At 39.8% G+C, this 25515-nt stretch overlaps 1 protein-coding gene across 1 annotated transcript in view; it reads right to left on the reverse strand.

Annotated features, from left to right (window-relative positions):
• Positions 1–770: 770 nt before the first annotated feature.
• Positions 771–25515, reverse strand: part of LOC129779041 (mucin-2-like) — a 39815-nt gene continuing 15070 nt past the window's right edge. Inside the window, exons 2-3 of the mRNA XM_055786284.1 lie at positions 13554–13833; positions 771–3406 (exon numbers count right to left, since the gene is read on the reverse strand). Of these exons, the coding sequence (XP_055642259.1) occupies positions 1351–3406; positions 13554–13833 (2336 nt within the window). The 3' untranslated portion in view covers positions 771–1350. The remainder of the gene's footprint in view (positions 3407–13553; positions 13834–25515) is intronic.

Below are 25515 nucleotides of genomic sequence, written 5' to 3' on the forward strand. Positions count from 1 at the left end.
TTTTCGAGATTTCGAGAAAATTTAATAAAATCATGATTGTTTCTAACTAAACTTATGTTTAGTGATCAGAGCATTTCACGATACATTTGTGTGATAACCGAACTTGAATCCCACCTCAATTTCTTTTTTAGTTAGATAATTTCGAACATTTTCATTTCATTTCGAAAATGTATTTCATGATCATGATTTTTTTTCATGGTGGAATCTGATGAATTTGAGCCACTCAGTTTAATTTTTTATGTCGAACGCATACTGTTGAAACAATCGACTGTATCGAGAAAATGGTTATCAACATCCTATCTTATCATCGAGTGGTATACGCAGTTAGCTTACGGCATTGAAAGATATGCCTTCTGATGACCACAAAAGAATTACCAGAGCAAACAATCGCCCCATTGGATTACGGATTTCGTACACCTCCCATATTCACGTTATAATATATAATAAAATCAAATAAATGGTTTGCTAACGTAGACGATGCCGCCTCTTTTCATCCTTTCTACTAGGCGAAATCATACATAAACCAATTAAAATCTGTTGATCATTTTTTGAGTAGAACTGAAATTTTGATAGAGTACAAAAATTGATGTTTTCAGGTGAAATAAATGGGAGGGCTCGTAAAAAATATAATAATGTTAAATGTGTCATTGTTTTTCTCACCTCATTTTGAGTGCCCAAAAAAGCTCCAAATTGCGCTCACGTTGCGTTAAGTTTTCAAGCCGAAGCTACCTATACGATTTGGACTGATTAAGATAAATTCGCACACTAGCTTTTGATGTTTTAATTTTATTTATTTATTTATTCATCGATTTCGAAAATACACTTTGTCATAAATATGCGTTCAAATAAATAATTAATATATTGAGAAAAAATAAAACCCTAAATAAAAAAATGTCGAAACAGAAGTCGTGTCAATGTAATGTTTTATGTACAACAATGCTGGAATAAAAATCTCACAAAACCTTTGCCCTCTTCTTTGTTTCAATTTATTATCGATTTATTTCTCTCAGTGTGCTTACGTGTATGGTGCCGATTGATTATAAATAGATGGGAAAACTGAGTGCAACAATCCGTTTTTTTTTCTTTCTTCAGAATAGCCACCGGTCCCGATCCCGCTAGTTGAGCGAAAAATTACGGGTCGATTGCAGGTGGGCTTTTTAAATTTGTTGTTAGATACGAGATCAGGAGAAAATTCTCATCCCTGTCGCAGAAGCTTTAAATCGTTGGGACACTCTGCTGGAAAGGGTAACATACTGAACAGAACGAGAATCCAATCCTCGAGCTCGTGTCTCTTGTGTGATTTTAAATGCCATTTTGTTTCAGTCGAGCGCCGTGGTTCCGATCGCGCTCTCACTGATGTACCGTTGTTCTGTTGAAATGATTCTCAACGCGCGCTTGAACTCCATGCAAATATCTCTGGAATTGGCTGGTCACATGCTGCAGCAGATGGATGCCCATCGCCAGCTTCGTTTCGACGGTGTTGCGGATGAGATTAGCCCAAGTAATTGGTCCCAACTCAGCGGTTGGCGTGTTACCAGTTTCTACCTTGTCCTCCTCCGTGGAAGCGTCATTGTCCAGTGCCAGGGTAGTACTAGGATTCGTTGTTGTTGGTTTACTACTGATGACCGAATCGTGCTCTTCGTCTGAACCAATCTCATTATCAAAGTCATCTTCGCCACTTTCAACGCCAATGTCACGCTTACGGCGACGTGGACCATGTTCCGGAACCGGTGCCGAAGTGATTATATCAATCATACTGCTGTCGGGGTAGACGTTTCCCACCACGTACTGGGCGTGATGCTCCGGGTTGTGCTCCGCAGTATAAGCCGCCGGATTGGGAAGCATCTCGTTGTCTTGCTCCGAAACATCTTCCGACATGTCGGCTGAAACAGGCTCGGCACTGGTCAGCGGGGGAGTTTGAGTGGTGGTTGTCGTTGTGTACGTTGTCATCTCTGGAGTCACGTACACCGGCGAGCTCTGTTTGGTGTAGTAACTTGGCGGGGTATTGTAGAAGAATTCGTTGTGTGATTTTGCTTGTACGTTTCGATTATAGTTGGCATACATCTCCGGAGTTCCGACGTAGGCGGCTCGATTTCGATAGCTAATGTGTGGATTAACTCTGTTAGCGGAATAACTCTGTACGTGATAATTACCATACTGATGACCAGTCCGGGTGGGTTGATTCGTACGTCGGCGGATATTATTGCGATAATAGGAACGTTCGGGCATTCCGGCAATTAGCTTACCAAATACTTCTTCCTCATTCTGACCATCAGGTCCAGCATAATCTTCATAGTTGGAGTAATATACGTCATCCTTGCGATTGGTTTCGTCCGATCGTCGGAGCGCACTCAATGGACTGCCCAGGAAATACGAGGCAAGGCCTGCTGTGATTACCAAGCCTACTAGTCCCACACCAACCGATGGCATAACCTCGCGCGAAAGGTAATTCATAATCTGGGCAGACATGGGTTTGGTTTTGATCGGTGGCTTCTTCTCACTTAGTTTCGTAAGACCACTAATTGCGTCCTTTTCCTCCGGTTTCTTCTTCTTGATCGCGGTCTTCTTCTTTGTCGCACCAACGCCCGGCTTACGGGTGGGTTTCTTCTTAATCACCTTGCCGGGAGATCGATCCTCAGGCAGGTCAAACTGGGCGTCCTTTGGTTCCAATATCAAGAAGGTAGAGGTTTCAACCCCGTTGTCATCGAGATTTGATCCGATGGTGACAGTAGTGAGAGCTGGAGTTTCTGTAATTGCTAATTCAGTTGAGGTCGTCGTTACGGGAGCTGTGGTTGTGGTTGGGGTCGGTTTTCTTGGTTTCTTGGTGATCAGCTCAACCTTTCCAGAATTATCTTCGGGTTTAACTTTGGACGCCTCCAAAGCGGTCGCCACCTTGATGCGGGTCAGCAGTTTGTTGATCTTATCCTTTTTCTCGTCCGAACTAGCGGGTCGAGTGTTGTTCGTTGGTCGACGACGAGGAGTGGTCATTGGTTTGCGGGCGCTTGTAGTGGCAGTTCGCCTGGTAGTTGTTGTGTAGGGTTTCTTCGTTGTGTTGACAATTTCCTTCTTAGACTCCGTTGACGTTGGTGAGTTGCTACCACTAAGCAAAACCCACGTTGACAGGCCTTCCTTGGGTGTGGTCGCGGATGCCACTCTATGCTGCACCTTTTCGCTAGCCTTCTTCAGCTCCCTCTGGTATTCTTCTTCGGATATCGGCTCAGCAGCTCCTACATGACCAGAAAAATTATCATACATAATGACGTTGGCTTTACCCTCGTTCGAAACTTCCTGATGTGATTGGTGGAGTCCAGCACTGGTCAGAATCTTAGTGCTGGTGGAAACAACGTATCCTCCCGAGGTTCCAACTTTCGTCTTCAATGGCATATCTGCTCGCTTGAATAGGGGGCTGTAATGAAACAAGTAGATCAGATTCTAGATTTCAAAGGACTGCTTTTTTTTGGTTTACCAACATGCGTCATAAGCTGTGAAGATCTATCGCCATAGCATTTGCACAGATGAGAGGGACAGATAAGCAGGCATGCATTCGATAATAGAATCGACATTTAAAGAGGTAAGATGAAAACGCTATCCATCGTTCAAGAAAGTGAAGGAAGTGTATATTAATGGAGTGTTAGTTCATGAAAGATTCTAGCTTGATGTTTTAATTTTATTTACTTGTTAAAATCACTTAAATGCTACGACTACATGTTATGCGGACTAATAATTCTAAATATTAATTTTCTAATCTACTTAATGAGTTGTAAAATACACATCGTGGCCAACTAATTTAGTTTGATGCCCTGAAATCTGGCGAATTCATTTTTTTGTTCGTTCAAATGGCTTGCTGCGTTTAAATAAATACATTAAAATATGACAACAGCTGCTTGTCTGTAGAGAGCTGACACTTAAATGTGCACTTCGAGACAACCTACATTCGCGGCAATTGCTCCTAATCTTTCGTATGTCATTTGTTCACGGAAGCGAAAACTTCCCACTCTACTTCACTATTTGCACCGATTATACCGATAATAATGACTTGCAAGCTACCCTATGAGCACCGCAAGCTCGTTCAGCTCGTTCCTAAGATGTAAAAAACATGCACATAAAAGAACAAAGTTAATATTTTTTCTCGTTAATGAGTGACGGTTTCCGTCTTTTTATCATAAATTTATGGGAAATTTTCTCCTCAGTGTACTAAATTTCTCCCTGGGAACCGGCAACTTCGCACTGATGGAAGAACAAATTAATCCCTATTAATTGTTCCCTCGTAGACGATCGGAACGAGGAACTGAATCATCTAATCTACATGGTGTTAACCTGCCAGACATATTGGCAATGGCCCAACAATAATGGGAAAATGGTAAGCAGACAAAGTTATTGATAGACATGCACGCGTGATGATTACCATCAAAGAAGAGTTTTTTTTTCTATGGATTTAAGCTGCATGAAGTAGCAGGAAGCAGTTCTACTTTTCCACGGTTAATTGTTTCTCTAAGCTAGGCTACATTTTTCACTACATCGTCTTAGTATTTGAGGTCATCAATCCGTACTTTCTTTTGTGTTCATATTTTTCCGGTTATCTTTTCGTTTGGATTGATTCCGTTATTAAATTCATTTTCTCAAATTCTACTTTATCTATTTTCTTTTCTACATTTGGCACCAGGACAGGAATCTGTGGCTTGATGAGAGGCTTTCCTTCTCTCATCGACGCTTATGTTTTGTGATGAGCACCGACTGAATGCATAACTTTTTTACTATTGGGCAAATATATGGGCAGTGTATACGAGGGGAGATCGATAAGCTTTGGTATACGCAGTCACCTGGTACAATACGGCAAATTTGACATCAGCGTTACTAAAACAGTCAACAACATGTAACGAACAGAGCTATTATTACTTATTTTATAAACAGTAGACAATATACATTCTGTCATAAAGTACCGGACTCTGATCATTGAAAAAAACATATTTCATTTTGTCGTTCAGTTGAGCGTTCTTTATACTGACAAAGAGTATGAACGCTACCTTTATTTCAGTTTGTTTACTCTGCTCGATTTTGGGAGTTTAATTTTACAATATTTCAAACTATTCAACGAAGAATTTGCCTCAATTTCAGAGATGAAAATAAAATGATACAATGCCTTCGAAAATCGTCGTGATGTGGTGAAAATTCGCTTCGTTCTGGTCAGCCGTCAACGTCTCCAACTGAAGCTTACAAAAAAGAAGTGAAGGAAATGGTGGCTAATAATCATGATTGTGGTTTGAATGAATGAGCCACTAAACTCTCACAAATCAATTCATACCATATTGCACATTTGTTTTAGAGATAATGTTGATTTTAGCGAATTTTCATGTGATTACCCTGCCACCTGCTGGTGGCGAATCTATGGACAGTTGTGGCAACCCTGTTGTAAACAGAAACAATTAACAGCGTTATCAGTTGACAACTATGCTCGATGCTTTGCTCTAACTGTCAACTCCACCACGGAGCAAAGAAGTTGGATCCCAAATATAACCGACCCGGCATTTACAAGACCCCTCCCTTCTGGAGAAAGGCAAGAACGTCTAACGGTCAAGAGAAAGACCGAGACCAATGTAGCCTCATCTTTTGGGCCGAGAGATCGGAGCAACCAGCTAGAAGTTGAAGAAGCCGGTATGCGATCAGTAGCGACTGAAGGAGCGTCTGAAGTAGAGGTGTGCAAATCAGCTCATCATGATGAACAGATCTGATCATATCAGCTCATCTAAATGAGCTGTTCTTTATGAACAGCTCTTCAGCTCAGTTGTCAGTGCCGACTTTCAATTTGGGTCCCAAACTCGATAGCCACGAAGCCAGTTTGAAAATGTTAAAATTCAAATGAAATTTTTCACACCATATTATTAATTACTTGAAACACGTATTCCAGACTATTATTTACAACAGACTCGGCGAGTACAACATTTCCGACATTTTTACTGAGGCTTTACATTACAATAGAAAGTTTTCTTCAAAAAAAAAAATCTTATGAGATTTTTGCACCGCCTGCAAACAAAGTGTTTTTCATTGAAATAGAATACTCATTTGATACACAGAAGTTAATTTTCATTAATAATTTGAATTTTAAAAACGTGTTCATTCTGCCTGAGAGCCAATTATTATTTTTGGCGCCCCCTAAACTGGTAAACAAAGCTCAATGCCGTCAACGCGAATATAACAGTTGAAAAGACGAGGGACAAATGAAACTAAACTGATGTCTTAACACGAAGAGCGAGAGACGGTCAGTTCATTTGAATCTTACAGCTCACACACTCTCTTCAATTCTACAGCTCTTTTCTCTCCTTCATCATCATCAAAGTGAGCTGAAGAGCTGTTTGATTTTTTTTGCGAGCTGTTCCGCGTCAACTCACTTCAAAGAGTCGATTCTTCGGAACAGCTCATGAGCGGATGGCACATCTCTAGTCTGAAGATATTGTCATAATGGATGACGAGAACTTCTTGACGTTTGGCGGCAACGACTGCCGGATACTTTATGTCCATCAAAAATTAATTATGCCAAGAAACCACTATAGGATATGGTCCGGCTGATAAACGTTGTACGATGCAGATCCGGAGTTTTATCTCCGAGAGGTGCGTCGAAAGTGAAGAGGCTATCACGATATCATCACAACCTACCAGCAAACACACCCACGCTTCGTTGAACAGCAGGGTAGTCACATTTAATTCTGTACAATTTTTAGAAAAAAATCCGTATAAAAAATATGTATCGAAAAACTGGAGAAAAATGAAAATAACGGTTTATTCTCATTTTGAATTTATTATTTTTCTTATTTATGGGTTGTTAAAGTCATAAAGGGTGTTTCACATCAAATTGCATCACGGAAAAAACGCTGTAGAAATTTAATTTTTAGGAATTATATCCTCAGCTTTCGCTTATAATCAGATAAAAGTGTATAGATCACGTCGGCCATGCTTCACTGTCAATTTTTCGTAAATTTGGAAAAATGTCTTCGAACGAAAAAGAGCGTCGTGAATTAATCCTGTGCACTCATTTCGAGAATCCGGAGTCACATCGGGACATCGGTAAGATGCTGGGAATCGTCCAATCCACGGTCAGCAGAGTACTAAAACGATACTTCGAGAACCTAACCATCGACCGGAAGGTGAAGAACGGCAAAGATGGATGCTCAGTCAGTGAAAAAGATCACAAGCGCGTAGTTAAGCAGTTTAGACGTGATCCGAGAAGTTCGGTCCGGGATGTCGCCAATAAGCTAAATTTGTCAAGTTCATTCGTCTAGCGGACCAAGCAGCGGGAGGGCCTGCGTACATACAAGGTTCAGAAGGCTCCTAACCGCGACGAAAGGCAAAACATGGTGGGGAAGATGCGAGCCCGGAAGCTGTACACCGAAATACTGACGAAGCCGCATTGCCTGGTAATGGACGACGAAACCTACGTCAAAGCGGACTTTCGTCAGCTGCCGGGCCTGTTGTTCTTCTCCGCAGAGGACAAATTTAGCGTTCCGGAGGAGATTCGCAAGCAGAAACTATCCAAGTTTGCCAAAAAGTACATGGTGTGGCAAGCGATCTGCTCTTGCGGAAAGCGGAGCGCCCCCTTCGTGATGACCGGCACGGTAAACGGCCAGGTTTACCTTAAGGAGTGCCTACAGAAGCGCTTACTATCACTATTGAAGCAGCACGAGGGCCCGACCATCTTCTGGCCGGATCTCGCTTCGTGCCACTATTCAAAGGACGTGTTGGAGTGGTACGAAGTCAACGGAGTCACCTTCGTGCCAAAGGAAATGAACCCGCCCAACGCGCCGGAGCTTCGCCCAATAGAGAAATATTGGGCGATTATGAAGCAGGCCCTCCGGAAGAACCCAAAAGTTGTCAAATCGGAGGCGGACTTCAAGAGAAAATGGATTTCTGTTCAAAAAAAACTACAACCTGACGTTGTACAGAACCTTATGGACGGGGTAAAGAGGAAGGTGCGAGCATACGGGTTTGGGCTCGAAGTATGAATAAAAAGAAAATGCCAAAAGTTGTTTAATAGTTTGTATTTTACTGTCTAAAATTTTCAAAAGGATCGGTCTACTGGGCGAATTTCTACAGCGTTTTTTCCGTGATGCAATTTGATGTGACACACCCTTTATCAATGCAACGAAATTAATCATAAAAAGGTTTCAGCAATTTCATCCTTGAATCTCCTTCTTGAGCCGATACATAGTTCTTCGCTTTCAAAATAGAGTCTATAATTGTTGGTGCCAACCGATTTTCGGACTTTTGTTGGCATTGTAAAACGAAAATATTCGCTCGACACACGCTGATGAATGTTATCAAAAAGTGTAAAAGTATCAAAGAATACAAAAATTTCTCATCACGCCTTTTGACATCCAACAGCTGGGACAAGTTATATCTGAGTCACTTAATTTTTACCCCATAAGATTCGTCTTGAGCGGCTTGAATTTGTTATACAAGCCTTGTCATGCTTCTTCAGAAAGTTTTCAAAATCTTTCGAGTCAAGGTCAGCATCAGCGAATCGTTGCACGTAGCTCTCCAAACATAGGTTACTCAACATGATCAACAATAACATCCTTGTCTCATTATAAAGTTTGCAAAACTGGGAACTTTCTGTTTGAAAAGTACGATTGACGTTATGAGCGGTAGAACAAAGTTTAGGAACAACATATTCGGTTTAGTCATAGGATCGTTTAAATTTAAGCTCTTCAAATCGCTCAAGATTTCGCTCAACAACTGCCTCCAACGAGAGCCATCACGTTGCGTTGAACATTTTTATAAAATAAGGTATCTATGTGAGCACTGTAATAAAATTAATATTTATGATTGAATTTAAAAGCATCTGTAAGTTCTGTATCTTTGCTGAAAATCTGGAATTCTGTATATACAGATTCTGTATCTGAAATTTGGCAAAGAATCTGTAAGATACAGAATATTCTATATATGTGGCAACCCTGTTGAGAACTAACATCGCGAGAGGCGAATGAACTCTAAAGGCGCGTCCACATTATGCTGAATGATGCCGATCGGCCTGTGCATATTCGGTTCGTTATGTAATGTGGACGCCACATCGGGTGCACGAAGCCGTCACGAACACACGAAGCACAATGTCGTAAACGCTAATTTACTTCGTTTTGTTTTGGTTCGACTTTCTCGAACCGGACCCACTTGTTTCGGGTTAGGTTCGGTTTGTTTAGAGTCAGTTTTCGGCACGTCGGCAAGCCCGGGCGGTTCGTCCATATTTAGTCGGCTTTACAGGGCGACCAGGGCCGCTCGGCGTAATGTGGACGCGTCTTAAGAGATTAAAGCCTCTGCAATTCAACAACGAACGAACGAAGTAACGTCAGTGCAGGACGAGTGAGCTTGCGGTTAAAGCAAATATAAAAAAATGACCAGCAAACCCGTCTGAAAGGGTTGAAAGACGCAAAAAGTATCACTGCGTATCGGAGACATGAGAGTTATCAGGGAAATACAGTGATACAAATACAGCAGAAATGCCTTGGGCTGAACTCTTCGGTACTTTTGCCTTCTCTGATGTATCAACAATTCCAAGTTTCTACGTAGTCGTTGCCGTTGCAAGCATCTAGACATCAGCAATTTCAAGTACCAACGTAATCGATATTTTTGCCACCGCCAGAGCACCAGCCGTATCGAATACCGAATTTCATGGTTACGTAGCCCCCGTTGGGACCAGCTCAACCGTTTGCGTCAGGAATCCAACATCTCCGGCCAGTAATGCAGAACGTACTGCCGAACAACTGGCCGCTCGCCAAGTCATTCTAAGAGAGATACGCGTGTTCTCTGGAGATCCCCAGGATTAGCCACTTTTCTTCCGCCCATTCCGTTCTACATGGGCTGAAAAGTCTCGGGATTTTTCAACAAATGGCGCCACTAAAAATGAACAAGATTCATTTCGAGACGTTCATCTGTCACTAGCTTATATGTGAAGTTTCATGACATTTCGATTATTTGTTCACAAACTACAGTTGTGTAAGTGTCACTACCTGAGTATTCGTGTAAAAAATGGAAAAAAAGGATTAACGTATTTCGATCAATTATTGTTTTTTGATGGGAAAAACTCCAGAACAATCGATGCAGTGGTTGACGTAATGCTATTCCATTTCTGCTCCTTTGAGAACAACAGTTTATCGGTTGTTTAGTGAATTTAAAATGGGCCGTACAAGCATCGCCGATGCACCTCGCGCTGGAAGGCCAAAAGAGGCTACGAATCCAGAAATCGTAAAACAAGGGCATCGAGTTGTTTTGAACGATTGTAAAGTGAAGTTACGCGAGTTAGCTGAGGCCATAGACATTTTAAAAAAATTGAGTGGGATACATTTTGCACGACGTTTTGGACATAGAAAAGCTATCCACGCGATGGGTGCCGTGTTTGTTGACCGTCGACCAAAAACATCGGCGCGTTGATGATTCAACAGCCGGTTTGGCGTTTTTGAAGCGTAATCGACAGTGGCGTCGATTGAAGCTTTTGCACCCGGGGTGGGAGAGTTGATTTGCATCCCCATCCGCCGTCAGAAATCATATTTATTCAATTTCTTCATATAAATTCGGTTCATTCTGCACCCCTAAAATCGTGCACCCGGGGGCGGTCCCATTAAAATTACAGTACTAGTGATGAGGTTCTTAGACAGTTGCGCTCGAGGCTGAGTCGTTAGTCAAATCTAGCCCGTTAATCCAAATCAAATGGGTATTGCTGAACTCTACGGCACGCAAGGAGTCAATCAATCCTGCCGAAAGCTGTTGGACTAGAAACCACTGCGGGTCAGTTGGAAGCTTGCCCAGTTTCTAGTGCATACTTTCTGAAGACGCTGGGTACATGAATATCTTCCTATGCTAACCCGACGCACCAAGAGGTTCCAGCCAGTAGGATTTCAAACCCGGAGATCTGGCGGTCGTGGTAGACGAAGGCAAGTGCAATGGATGGCTTCGAGGACGGACTCTGGACATGGTGTCAGGAAGGAATGGACAAATCTAGAGAACAGTGTTGCAAACATCCGAAGGGATGATTAGTCGACCAACAGCTGAGCTTGCATTGCTGAAAAACAGAAAGGACTTGTTCAACCAAACCAGAACTACATGGGTGGGGGAGTATTGCCCACTGTGTCGTCACCACCAGTTACTGAGTGAGTCCCGGTTACGCCGCTCACAATAACAATTTATGGGATAGAGGCGAATGAACTGCAAAGTTTAAAGCCTCTTAAAAACAAAGAAGATAAGATTTATGGGAGAAATGTCATTATAGAAATGAAGGACGAAAAAGATGAAAACAAACAATAAAAGAATAGATTGCATTGAATTAATAGAAAGTGGAAATTAAAAGGAAAGACAATGTTTCGAAGTAAATAAAAAAATTGAAAAAGTGTATTGAATAAGTAATTGAAGCAGATAAGGAGAAACTAATAAGAAACCGAAAGAATTATGCAAAACCAAATATAAGATCAGTGTAATATGAAAAATTCTATTATTTTTAAAAAAATAAAAGGTTTAGCTTAAAACTGTGGCGAACAATTCCGAAGAAGATACTGTAAGTTTGGATGAATAATAAATATTCTGAAATAAATATCGATCGACTGCCGGTCCTTTTTTGACAGAATTTATATTAATTTTTGTAGTCTATAAGCAATGAAAAACTTATCGGTCTTCACTCGTTCCAAAGTTCCAACGGCATTGTTTTTAACTTGGTCACTATTGGTTAATTTGGTTCTTCAATAAATTCTGAAACACAGAAACAGATTAATTTCGCATTCTTTGGTTTTTCATAGTGTTTTTGGTAATTAAAATCCGAAACAAATCAGATGTTTGACCAGGCTTCTGACTAACCCTCAAAATTCTGTATGAATAGTCATATGTATCAAGAACTCAATCATTAGAGTATCCGTAGAAAAGTTTTAGATACACAAATACATATTCCTCGTTCCCAAAACAACCCCAATCATCGCCCCTTGGTCGGCCTGTGCGCTCGGTAGGGACTCAACCCCTTCAGCGCAATCCGCGTGGGCCTCGGCCTGCCCACCCGGCGTCGATCCTCGCCAAAACCTAAACTCGACCACATATTGCTGAAATCAAACCATCCCGTGGAACCCGTAGAGGACGGTAGCCATCCCTGCGCCACCGCGGTCGGTACTGACGGTGGCTTCCTTACCACAATAGTACTGTAATTTTTGATTGGTGGCAAAAGCTTCGAGTACATGTACATACCGACTCCTACGCTAGCGATAACCATCGCAACGATCGGAAGAGCTGCCACAGTAACCAAAATAATATTCATGGGTGTCATGGCCGATATGGCGGCTATCATGCCAAACAATGCGTGTGATGTATCCGGAAACAGCGATCCAAAACTATCACCATCATCCACAATGCTCTGGAGGGGCTTATGTTTATGCTTGGTATGTCCACCGCCTCCCGACTCAACACCCGGAACACCACCAACTCGAGTGGGCTCCATAATGTTACTCACAAGATCCCCAAGGGGAGTCGACAGAAACGATTGCGGGGGTTGTAGCGGCGGAAAAGGTGGTGGTGGAAGTAGTGGAGGAATGAAAGGCAACGACGGAAAAGATGGGGAAGCTGGTGCAGCAAGAACGGCAGGTCCCGGAGCTGGGTCATTTGCCGCAAGAGGAAGCACCGGTGGCGCAGCCAGGATACTGCCTTTCGTTCCTTCTTCTGGAGTAGGTTCTTCAGCTTTGGTATTGCAAACCTGTTTACCATCCACCGAAATACGGACCCCGGTACCGCACTCCGGATCTTTTTCCGTGATTCCTTCATTTTTCAAAGCTTCCTCATCATTGTAAGGATCTTTCGGGGCTTCATTTTCGTAAGGATCGCTCTGCTGTGGCCAACCCAAATGCTCATCCTGTTCCAAATCATTCCAGAACAGTGCATCCGGTCGGTCAGGGTCAACCGTAGATTGTTGAATCTCAGGCTGCTTTGGCTTGTTTTTATTCTTTTTTCGCTTTTTCTTCACTACCAGCTTTGGTGGTTCAGTGTAAACCTCATCGATTGCTTCCTGTTGAGCCTGATAAATGTGCTCTTCTGCGTAAATATTTTGCTCCGGTTCAGACGGATACTCGTTGTCTAAGAAGGACACATCCAGCTGATTCTCAGACACATCCTGATAAACTGGTTTCGACACGAATAGCACCGGTTCAGGAGTAGTTGTAGGGAATGCGTAAATACCGGTGGTTGTACCGAAGTTGGAAAACATTTCGATCGGTGTAATGAACCCACTTTGCCCGGTATAATCTAAGTTAAATGCGTCTTGAGTTTTGTCTGACCATTTGGTGATAATTTTGTGAATTACAGGTTTCTTTCTGGCGTTCACATAATGATACTGTGAACCGTCCTCAGGAGGGTCCCAAATGGGACTCGTTTGCGCCAGTGGTGCCATCGAAACTGATCTAATAGCATTCTGTTTGTCGGCAAGGGAAGGAAGCATCTCATTATTGCCAAAATGTTGTTTTCGAAAATTTGCCAAATTTTTTAATAAAAAACTTTTGATAAGACTTTCGCTGGACTTTTTCTCCTCAGCAAATTTAGTGTACCTGCTAGTGTAATCCTGTGTGACTGCTGCTACCGCTGCTGCTGCTGTAGATAAAACCGATGTGGTTGGGGACGCTATCGTTGACACGGTGTTCTCCCCGGATGACGTCTGTTGACCATCGCTATCGGAGGCGATTGGGGGCAGAGTATTGGTGGTTGGGATTATCTCCTCGGTCACTTCCAGCGGGTTGCGGTGATAGAGTGGCTCCGTGTTTGGTCTGGCCACTGCTGGACTCACCAGCAGACATAGCAACGCCACCAGTATGGCTTTGTGCTTCATCACTAGAATATTAATTAGGGGGAGAGACATGGAGAACAAAAGAAAATGCGTATGAGTAAGAAATATTTAGAAATCTACCTGCGGCGCAATGAGACTACATTATACTGAATTAATAATTACGATCCGTTCGATGAACCCAGACTGATTATTAATCTTTAGAATTTCTTACGTTGTACATTCCGATCTATAGACGCAATGAATTCTATTCTGTTACAAATCGTTTCATTCGGCAGACAACGTGCAATGGTAGTTGTACAGTTCTTTGTAATAACTTGGTAAAATGTCTTAACGTTCCGATAGGTTATCGAAAATTTATAAAATCTTCAATATTTCTATTTCAACTTCGATGACGAAAGCATTTCTTGTTGTTGTATCCGAGAGGGTATGAAACAATGACTAATTCATCAAAAGTTTAGTGTTGCATTAGAGCAGGGCCAGCGACTGGGAGGTGCGAGGGTGCGGACCGCCCCCTACTACACGATTTTAGGGGTGCAGAAACACCCGTACATTAACAAATACTTCACCATTCAGCATACTTCATATGCATATATTAAAGAGCAAGGAGGTGCAATAAGACACTTCCGCCCCGGGTGCGAAAGCTCCACTCGACGCCACTGCATTAGAGCTTCAAACAATTTGGTACAAATTAGGGGAACTTTGGGTAAGACGCACTTGGTCGGTAAAACGCACCACCATGAAAAATCATGGAAAACGCAGTAATCGGCAGGATTTTTCTCTGCTTACAACTTCCTTTTTTCATTATAAATACAATTAAATGTATTGTAGCACCAAAAACCACGTCTATCTTCATAAAATAATAGTATATTAAAAACTGCATGATTTCAAGCAACTTTGACCGCTTCTATCATAAGACTTTTGAAGCATTGAAAACTTATTTAAATTTTACAAACTCCAATACATTCTCAATTGTTAACAGAGCTACCAATTGAGTTTGAATAAAAAAATGTTGAAAATTTATTTTTTATATCAAAATGCTATTTTATAATCCATCTCATATTGGGGCACATCGCTCCTGTATGGAGATTAATAAAGAGGTAGTCAGTTCCGGTGTTACCAATTCACTCAGATATTTTCTTCAATTGTTTTATACCTTCTGAAAAGCATGAAACCATTTTCATATATCTTTTCTTGTATTATGTAATAAGAACCAGAACGAACAAAATTATTCCAATGTTTCTGACTACTAAAATCCATCCATTATTAAGAATAATGCAAACCTTAGAATCAAACCAAAAACTCATAAATACAAAGGCCAAAAGTCTGGCAGCACATTTGTGAACAGCGGCACGTAACAATATATTTATGAACAGCGGCACATACTGATACGCTTGTAAACAAAAATATAGGATTCAAAATTCTTTGGCGTTTTCGGCGTTTGATAACAAAAATGCCTCGAAAATTCGAGATCATCTGATGATTCTAACTGGTAGAAACATAACGGAAGCGGAAGGTATAAGCAGCGAATCAAGTGTTATTCAAAATAAACGGTTCGATATCGTTTGACTTATGACTCGTTGTTGTGGTCAGGGATGCCAACCAAATATTTTAAAAAGCTGGAAAAAATTGAAAAAAAAACTGGAAAAAGCTGGAAAAAATTTGAAAAAAACTGGAAAAAAGCTGGAAGAATGTATTTGTTTAATTTTTTACAATTTTTTATATTAACAATACAAATTAGGCTATACAGTGACAGTGTCAGTATGTAGCTTTGGTATTTACGTATTACTGCCACCGGAGTGTTATTTTTATTATGAATTATTTTTTTCATAATGAAATTAATTGTGAGGCCAATGTAATGGTAGCGAAATTATCATCTAACAATTGGTGGAAACAGGTTTGCTTGCCAGAGACCGCCGCTTCTGACAGCGGATCAGCGGCCAACTCGGCTTGCGTCATCTCGGCGGATTGGAACCGCCTTGGTTCCTTAGCCTCGTTAGATGAGGATTTCGCCCCTTCCCTATTACTTTACCCTCAGCATATTTTTTATAGCACAAAAACAAACTCATTAAAAAATTGCGCTCCGTTGGCGTTAATACGTACCGTAGTACCGTAGCATTTTTAATTTTCCTCAATCTCTTTGTAGTCATACTAGAATTCCTAGAATCCTGACTGTTCTTTATGCATGTCTACATAATTTTTAAAAGCTAGAATTCCTCGAAATGTTTATATTCCTGTTCTATTTCTCAGTCTTGTTTTGTTCAAATTGTATTCTGAAAACAATCGCTCAATCTTACTAATCCTGACTTTGCTTCATTTTTCTTCATTGTTCTTTATTTCTACATATTTTTTGAAAGCTAGAATTAATCGCATAGTTTTATCCCTGTTTTACCTCCTAGTTATGATTCATTTGGATTGTATACTAAAAATAATCGCAGAATTAAGCATGTTGAAATTATTTTTTATCAATTTGGGATAAGCAAAATTAATTTCATACCCTTTTGGAATAAATTTCTACCACAAAAGAAGAATCCTGGCGTTCGTTTACAGTAAAGTTAGTAAAACCCAGGTTTCGGATCTCCCTAAATGCATTATCGATTTTCTAGTTATCATTTCGATCGCAAATATTTGGAATACCTACTAGAAGGGGAACAATTTACATATGCTTCCTTTCTATGGCAATAGTTGGATCAATTCTCGCCACGTTTATGATTAAAGGATCATTTAAATTAAAACATTTTAGACCTTGATTGCAGAGTGTAATTTTATCGAATTGGTCTTGAAATCAGCTACGGCGTGGTGCGAAATTTTATTATATATATTGACAAATTTTCATTGATCAACATTTCGATAGCAGCACCTACATAAACATTATCCAAACTGGCATAATTTTGCTGATTGGACTGAATATCTATAAAAGAGAGACAAATTAGTGAGAAAACACCCTACCGTACTTCTGTGTACTTAAACTAGATATATAAAGATATAGATAGAGAAAGACGATAATCGTCATAAAGGTCTTCGATGTGAGTGAAGCGGAGTAGGGTTATCACAACTGGAAGAAAAGAATATAATTTGAGGGAGTAAAAAACTTGAAAATTTCGAAAAAATTAAAAAAAACTGGATAAAACCGTGAAAATAAAAAAAAACTGGAGATTTTTGGTCTTTGGCTGTTTCGCTGGTATGCTTGAAAAAAACTGGCAATTTACAGAAAAAACTGGAAGGTTGGAAACCCTAGTTGTGGTGCGTTTTGGACACGCATATGGGCATCTTACCTCGCTTATTTGAGAATGGTGTAATATGAATGCGTTCAGAATTCTCGTTATTTCTGTTGGTTTGCCTATTCGTAATCGTTATTGCTCATTTCATTACAAAGAAAACAAACATGGCTAAGAAACGTTGAAATATCGTTGAAATATATAACAGGGACGTCTTGCCCGGACTTCCCCTATATCAAGCAATATAGGGGTTTCCGTAGCCAAAAATTAATAATAACGATAACTGATAAAAAGCTGCCAAGCCTTTTTTGGGAAAGAAGAAATCAGCCAGAAATAGAAAAATAGGAAGATTGCAATAACGCTGTGTTCATTTATCAGATTTCTTTTCTAGCTAGATTTGAAATAGAAATTTATCATGCTTGCGGAACAAGAATCAGATATATCTCGCAACACTGGATAGCTTATACTGTCAAATTTCAGATGTAAACAAACAGTGTTGAGTAAATGTAAAGATGTCGGTACAAGAGAGTAATCGGTCAACCGTCTTCGTTTTATTGCGAGCCGGAGCAAGCGTAAAGAAAATAGTTCAGTCGGTAAAAATGTCGGAAAAAAACAGTTTATTATATGAAGAAGGTTTGGAGAAATAATAAACTATCATGTAGGTACATATGATAGTTTATTGGAATGGCACTTGTATTTCTACCGCTGAACGGAGCAGGATTAAAAAAAGTGGAAAAGTGATTAAAAAGAATCCAGCGAGGTCAATGAGGTCCATGGCTCGAGAAATCGGGTGTTCGGACTTCTCAACCCGGCGAGTGGCTAAGAATCATGGCTATAAATCGTATGCGCCACGCAGAGGTCAATTAATGAGCGCTGCGAATCACGGCGATTGGAGAAAGTCTGTTGAAGCATCCTCATCACATTAAACCTGTAATCTTTTTCTCTGATGGAAAAAAATTGATCAGAATCAGAAAGTGAATCGGAAGAATGACAGGTGGCTTGATCGTAGTCTTAGTCAGATTCCTATCGTCATGTCAAGGAAGTTTCCGACCCATGTGATGGTTCTAGGCCAGCGAGAGGAATGTAATATCCCCGCATTTCTTTGATCAAGGACGAAAAGTAACAGCCGATGCATACTTGAAGGTTCTGCAAGATGCTGTTGTCCCGTGGATGAAAAGGGTTGCTGCTGGCCGACAAGACGGAGCACCTGCTCATATTGCCACGAAAATACAAAAATGGCTTGCTGAAAATTTTCCGGAGTTTTGGGAGAAGGAAATTAACCCCCTATCAGTTCCGATATAAATCCTTTGGATCATTTAGTGTGGGACGTCATCGAGTAGGAAAGTAGCGAATAATCGATTAATCGATTACTTCGGGCGATAAATCGTATCGAATAACGTACAGCTGAAAAATATTCGATTAGCTGATGAACGATTAATTTTAATAATTTGGGATCACTAATCGCGAGTACAGAACAAACCGGAAAATAATTAGATAATTAGCTTCATAAAATGTATTTATTTTAATTGAATAAAATTGTTATGGAGCGCCTAAATCGATTGATGCAAAAATATCGTAAATCAATCAGGAAATGATAAGCATTTGGACAACTTTCGCGATGCGATCGACTTTCGTTTTTCGATTATATTCCCGAAAGACGTAATCCTACGTCAAAAAACTTGTTTGACAATGCCTCTTCCTGGTCCAATTATAGTAACAGTGTTCCTGGAGTTTCGTAACAAGTGTACCAATTATAGAAGTAGGCTGTATTACATGGAAAAAGTATCAATAGCAGTCAAATAATACTTCAATAAAAAAAATATCACTCTGAATCTTATTCTTAACCGAAAAAAAGCGGAATATTCATTCAAAACAAAATATTTGTACCTAGAAATGAATTCATTTCGACATGAGGACATTCTTTCAGCACATTTTTCAAAACAGTTATTTTGATTAGAGTAGATAATCCAGCAAACGTTAAATCTTATAACTTTTGCACCTGCTAGGTCACATGTAAATTCGTATCAAATCATAAAATATAATAAAGGCTGAAATCGTTTAAAATTCAAAAACACGATTCTCTTTATTATTGATGGATTAAATCGTATTTCAGTATAACGAGCGCTGTAATATCACTATATGCTAGGGTGGCAATGGATGTATGGAAAAGATTTCTTCATCGAATTTCAAAAACCTGTGCAAAGTTTCAGCTGAATCGGACATGATTTGGGGGTGCTTCAAAGCGCTTAAAGTTTTGATTTTTTGATTTGAAAGGAAGTTTGAAAAATTGAAATTTTTTTTCGATGCCAAATGTCTTAAAAATGCATAAAACGTCGAAATCTGGTGTTAACTCGAAAAAAAATTTGACCGAGATTTGAATCAAAACATTGAGAGCTTTGAGGCTCCCCTAAAACATGTCCGATCGAGCAGAACCTTTGCACAGGTCATTTTTTTGAGCCAATAAACAAAATGTACATGATACATTAGATACGTACACTCTATTCACTTCATATAACATTGTCGGGTCAATTCACGCGTTCGAGAAGAAAGCGAAAGACATCAATGTACTCTCCACAATCAAGAGTATTCTGATGTTAAAATGCTACGCGACATATATTATACCACCATAGAAATCCCGATTTAGCATTTTGTGCTAATTACCGAAAATAACACATTGTGTGTTAGTTTAATTAGAATCACCTATCCGCTTACTTACAGCGATTATTGAACCTCCGTTATGCGCGACGACGCACTTCCCTCAGTTAACGGTCGCTCTAACTGAAATCCCAAGGCATAGCTTTCACAGCAGCAATTTGTACTTTCCCACCGACTTCCAAGACAGAATTATTATGACCAATGGGACCGTCGTCATCCGCAAAGGTCATTGCCAGCTGGCCCTGGTGTCAACAAACTTGAACAGTTCCGGCAAAACCGCGAATAAGATAAACATTAAAATATGGAGGCAAAGTTTTCAAGAAAAAGTGGGTTAAGCACTTGGCATTGCTTCTCCCGAGTGCTTCGAGACGAAACGGAGAAGGTTCCATTGAAAAACAGGTACAGAGGGGCGCACAAATTTCGTCACCAATTTCAGCTCCGACGGATATACTGATACAGTTTAGTGCCGTTTTTCGCCTTATTTAAAGCGTCTCTTGTGAGTACATTGTGGTTTATGTTTGGCAATAAAACTCTTTCGGTGCAACACCTCAGTTTTGGAAAATCCAAACGGTGCCCTCAAACACGTGAGACAGGGCTTGAAACGCTTCTCCGAGCGTGTAAAAGCTTAATCGCTGCTTAGGTGTTCGATGGAATAAAGGTACACCTTAATTTCACCGCGCTCTGTGTTGACTTATGTTATGAATTTTCACTTGACAATTATATAGCATCTACTTTGCTACGTTTGAAACGTTGTTTTACCAACAATAGTTGTCGGCGGTGAAAGTCCCTTCTGAGCGCCCCATTTTACTATCGTTTTTTTTTCTGGTTTGATCGGGTGGCGTTTATTTCAGTACATATCGGTAGCATCTTTAATTCCACTTATCGCAAGATTCAAAAGCAAAATTAAGCTTTGTGGGTCACTTCTATCCCCCGGTCACCGAGTGATCCCCCTGGATCGTGTGGTACGATATGGCGAAGAAAGAACCGTTTCGGAAGGAGCGAATAGGGATGGGAACCTCCCGGTGGGTAACAACAATGAGTCGATTGACTCGCTTTTAGCTAATGCTCTGAAGCACCGCTCGCCGACAATTCATTGGCATTGTAGACTGAGGTGTGAATGGAAGCAGCGCAGAAGTGGGTCGGACCCATTTAGGAAACCTGTGCTACCCATTATGCACTCATCATCCACTGATATACACTGTTGGGGTCTAATGGGAAGAAAAAAACTACCGTGGCGTTCGGACCGTTTCTACGATAATGGATGATTGATTGATTGACGCATTCAATTTATTCCAAACCTCATCTTGAATCAGATCTTTTTGAACTGATTAATGAAACTATATTTCACAATGAACAATTTGAAACCGAGAAAATTATCTGTCAAGATATCATAGGATCACAGCCTTTCACCGACGCACTTCTCGTAAATTCCTCAAAATTCATTTTAATCTTATAGGCGAGTGACCCGAATACCAATGTTTTTCTTTTGTCTCATCTTTCTCCATTCCTTCTTCTTCGCTGTGTTTGCACCTAATCCTATTTAGTTTCAGAAGTTTATTGAAATTTTTATAACTAATACTTGGGCAGCATTTAAATCATTATGGATTATAGTTTAACCCATTATAAGTCCGTTGAAACGAGGCAAGGAATCGACTCCAACTTCAGAGAACATAATCATTCAGTGTTGAAAAAAATCATCTTCGCTGAGCTCAAATGCATAGATTTTCGGGCTAGGTTGCATCGAAAACCTTTATATTCCAAACGAGAATTAAAATGACCGATCCAGACAACCGTGAATATGAGCCAATGAACTTTTGTTCTTCAATATGTTTTGAAGTTTATTTTTCCACCCAGTGTCATTTTCATCTTAGTTATTCAATATGCCAGAATTGAATTTCATTTTATCCAAATGAATATCAGCTGTTGTTTACTTTTAACCTAAGGCAGCTGTGTGCGGCTGCTTTTTATTTATGCCGTTGTTACCATCTCGCCAAACAAAATCCTGCGCGATTTCTTGCAAAGTTCGTTTCATCGAACTCTGACGTTTGTGTTATCTAAATAGTTCAGCCTGACTGTATTTTTTATTTTTGAATTTTGACACAAAATCAATTCCAGAACGAGTATCGTTTCGAATGTGATGAGTATCAATTTTTTGCTTTTGTGATATTCATAGTATAAATAACAGCGAAGTTATGAACCCCACTCAACGTTGTATGCATTCATTATAGCAAATTTGTTCGTACATCAGTGATATGAACAAAATAAACTCGTTTGTTATTGTCATCAATATAATGGGGGCAGTGTGTTTCAAGCTGAAAAAAAGTCATTTACACTGAAATAAAATCATATTCGTTAATCGTGAATATTTGTTGATATTCTAAGACACTGTAATCATTACATAAGGAAGAACACATATTTACTTTTGATAAACTAGAAGTGGGTTATATCTGTAATATAACCGCAAGGTTTATGTAGGACTAACGTTGGCTTAGCAATCAGTAAGTAACAAGCATATAACTCATAGACATTTCATCTTTCAAATAAAGTGATTATCATACTACTCCGTTTAGCCGTAAAAAAAATTTAACGCTCAAAGGAAGAATCGATTCCTCCTCTGAAATACCCAGCGCATATAATATCCCCTTCCCAAGCCCCTACAATTGGAATCATCGTTGATCCGGAGCAGAATTATTAACGCTTGAGAAGGAGTGGATTCCTCCTCGGAATTACACAGCAAAAATAATACCCACTTCCCAACAATTGCAGCATTCGTAAACTAACAATTTTATAACGCTGCTTTCATAAATGTGATTTCTTCGATATGGTGAAATAATATCCACTACACCATATCAAACATTTCGTATTCTTCACTATCAAATCCATAGTCAATGGTACCCATCGGTATCGAATTATCCTCGATTCCTCCATTTCCGCTAAACGCTTCGGCTGCAGAAACGAAATGGAATTGGGAGAGAAGAGCATAGTGTTTAAGGCAGTGAGCGAGACCATCTTCCCGTCACTTCCCAATCACAACTAAACGGATTTCCTTTTTTCCTTCTTTGAATGTATTACATAGGCTTCAAACATTGCAGTTCATATGCCTCTAATACATTTCCGAGTATGCGCCAGCTTATATACGGATTCGGGTGATTTCAATAACCTATTTCCAATGCTATTTTTAAGTTATCGAAACAATTTTTCGAGTCAATAAGTAGCAATCATATAACACATGGACATTTTATCTTCTGTATGAAATGATTATTATACCACTTCCCTAATCCGAAGAAGAATTATCAACGCTTGAAGAATGAATGGATTCCTCCTTAGAATTACTCAGTAAAAATAAAGCCCTTTCCCAACAATTGGAAACGACGATATGATGTAATTGCTTCAATAATGTCGAACATGTCATGCTACACACGCCGCACCGATCCGCAAGCCATTGGATAAGGCCAACATCCCTCGACAAGAGCAATTATGTCGTAAAATGATAAACTCCGATTTGCAAGAACCATGTAGCATGTAGCATGTATCAAGTCGAATAGATGGAATTCCGAAAGAAAGAAAAATTGAATTTTTCATCAAATACACAATTTATTTATTGAAAAAACTGCATGATCTTACACATTACATCCTAAATAATACGCTTACAATGAAAAACTTATCAATGTTGCATTTTCAACGAATTTAAACAGCACACACATAAAAAATTAGTCTCAAAACAGTATCGTACATTCGTAGCGGCCCTAAGAAAATTGTATTGCCGGATACCCTTTTTTGTGGGTGGCAATATACAATGTCAGGCACTAATTTTAAATGCCAATTTAAATATAGTATATGCGAAACCTAGCGGCGAGCACTAATACCAGTATGACAACTTTGAAAACCGCAGGTTTAACGAAATCAAAGCAACCCATTTTAGCAAGAACCACTGATAGCTGTCAAAATTTTAAACCGGTGCGACAAAATTTAGAACCAGTTCCTCGTTTCGACTGTTTCGACCGATTTTTGAAGAAAATTGATTGTTTCTCGGTGGTATTTTGTGCAGGCAGCAACCAACGCCAAATCGCAGAGTACTTGGGACGATCCAGAGCCTTCGTGTTTAATGCCCTACATGACCGCAAAAAATCCAAAACGACTGGACGCCCGAGAAAAAGGACCGCGAAGGATGACTCTGCCATTAAGCGAGCCTCCAAGAAATTGATCTTTCCTAGAAAAAGATCCGGCGCGATTGGATCGGTCCGGAGGTGAAAAGCAGCGACGAAATATACTGTGGTCGGATGAGACGAAGGTAAGTCTCATCAGCACGGACGGAAAAACGTCCAATCACCCAATAGGCTGCGCTTACATGCCACCAGGATAACAAAGTCGACCTATGGGAAGTCGTGAAAAGGTCGGTGCATACGGGGAAATCGAATAACAAACAGCAACTGTGGGATAGGATCTAAGCTTGTTGGTACGCCATCTCGGTCACCACGTGCCAAAAGCTGGTGAAATCCATGCCGAACCGGGTGCGTGAAGTGATGTGTAACAAAGGTTACACGGTGTGCTCAAAACGCATTTTTTAATGAATGACTCTTGTTTCAACTTCGAGCAATGCAAATAAACTATTATAAATGGATTAAAGCACTAGATTGGATTTTTTTTTCAAAGTTTTGTCGCCTTTTTTTTGCTTGAGCAGTGGTCTTAATGTTTTGTCCGACACTGTAGTTGCCACGGCCTATAAAGGGTTAAAAAACAACAATTAGGTATGTAAGAAGACTCCTTCCTTCACATCAGTTGTCGAACGCAGCGTTTGACATATGGTTAAAGTGTAAACAACAGTTAGTTGCATTCAATAGAAAATAAAGAATTTGGGGCCAAATAAGCATAAATTGCGAACAGTTTTATTACACTATATTATTGCAAAAAAAACAACTGGAGGTCATTAAATGGAACTTGCAAAACATTTACAATTTAACATTCGGTTTTTTTTTATAGTTTTCATGGTCTCGGGACCAAAGGCGCTATATTTTTTTCTATTTTTTCTGGAAAACTGAGGATTTTTCATATAAAATATCTCGAAACCAGGGAGGCGTTTCTTTCGTTTTTGAGTTATAATTTTTCAAAGTTAACCGATGGTCCGAAAAATCATTTTTTCCATTTTTTTCCACTACAAAAAATCATAACTTTTGATCTACTGGACCGATTCAGATGGTCGACATATCAAACGTAGACTGGACGTATGTCCAATTAATTGGTAAGTGTGTATGGCCAATTAATTGGTAAGTGTGTTATTTTTTCAAAAAAGGTTAGGCTAGTAAGCTTTGATATGTCAATCATCTGAATCGGTCCAGTAGTTCAAAAGTAATAAATTTTTGAAAAAGGTCATTTTTGGGAAAATAACCATCCATCGGGTAACTTTGATAAATCAAAACTCAAAAACGAAAAAAATGCCTCCCTAGTTTCGAGATATGTTATGTGAAAAATACGCTTTTCAGAAAAACATAAAAAATATAGCGCCCTTGGTCCCGATACTATAACGAGAACAGAATTCAAATTTTCTGCAGGTGTAGTATTTTTTCGAGAAAGATTGATTGGTGATCGGCTTTAATTTGATATGTCGATCATTTGAATCGGTCTAGTAGTTCGAAAGTTATGAATTTTTGAAAAAAGTCATTTTTGGAATAAAGAGGAAAAAGTTGATTTTTCCGACAACCCTAAAATGTAAATGGTCACCCTAATGAAAAAATAAAAAAATACGGGTCGAATGTTTTGCGATAAAGAACAAAATTATCATTTTTCACGAAAATCTGAGAACCGCTATATTGGTTTGGCATAGAATGGCTGTAGTTTTGTGTATTGGTATTGGTAACT

This window comes from Toxorhynchites rutilus, chromosome 3 (assembly GCF_029784135.1).
Source record: "Toxorhynchites rutilus septentrionalis strain SRP chromosome 3, ASM2978413v1, whole genome shotgun sequence".
Taxonomy (NCBI): domain Eukaryota; kingdom Metazoa; phylum Arthropoda; class Insecta; order Diptera; family Culicidae; genus Toxorhynchites; species Toxorhynchites rutilus.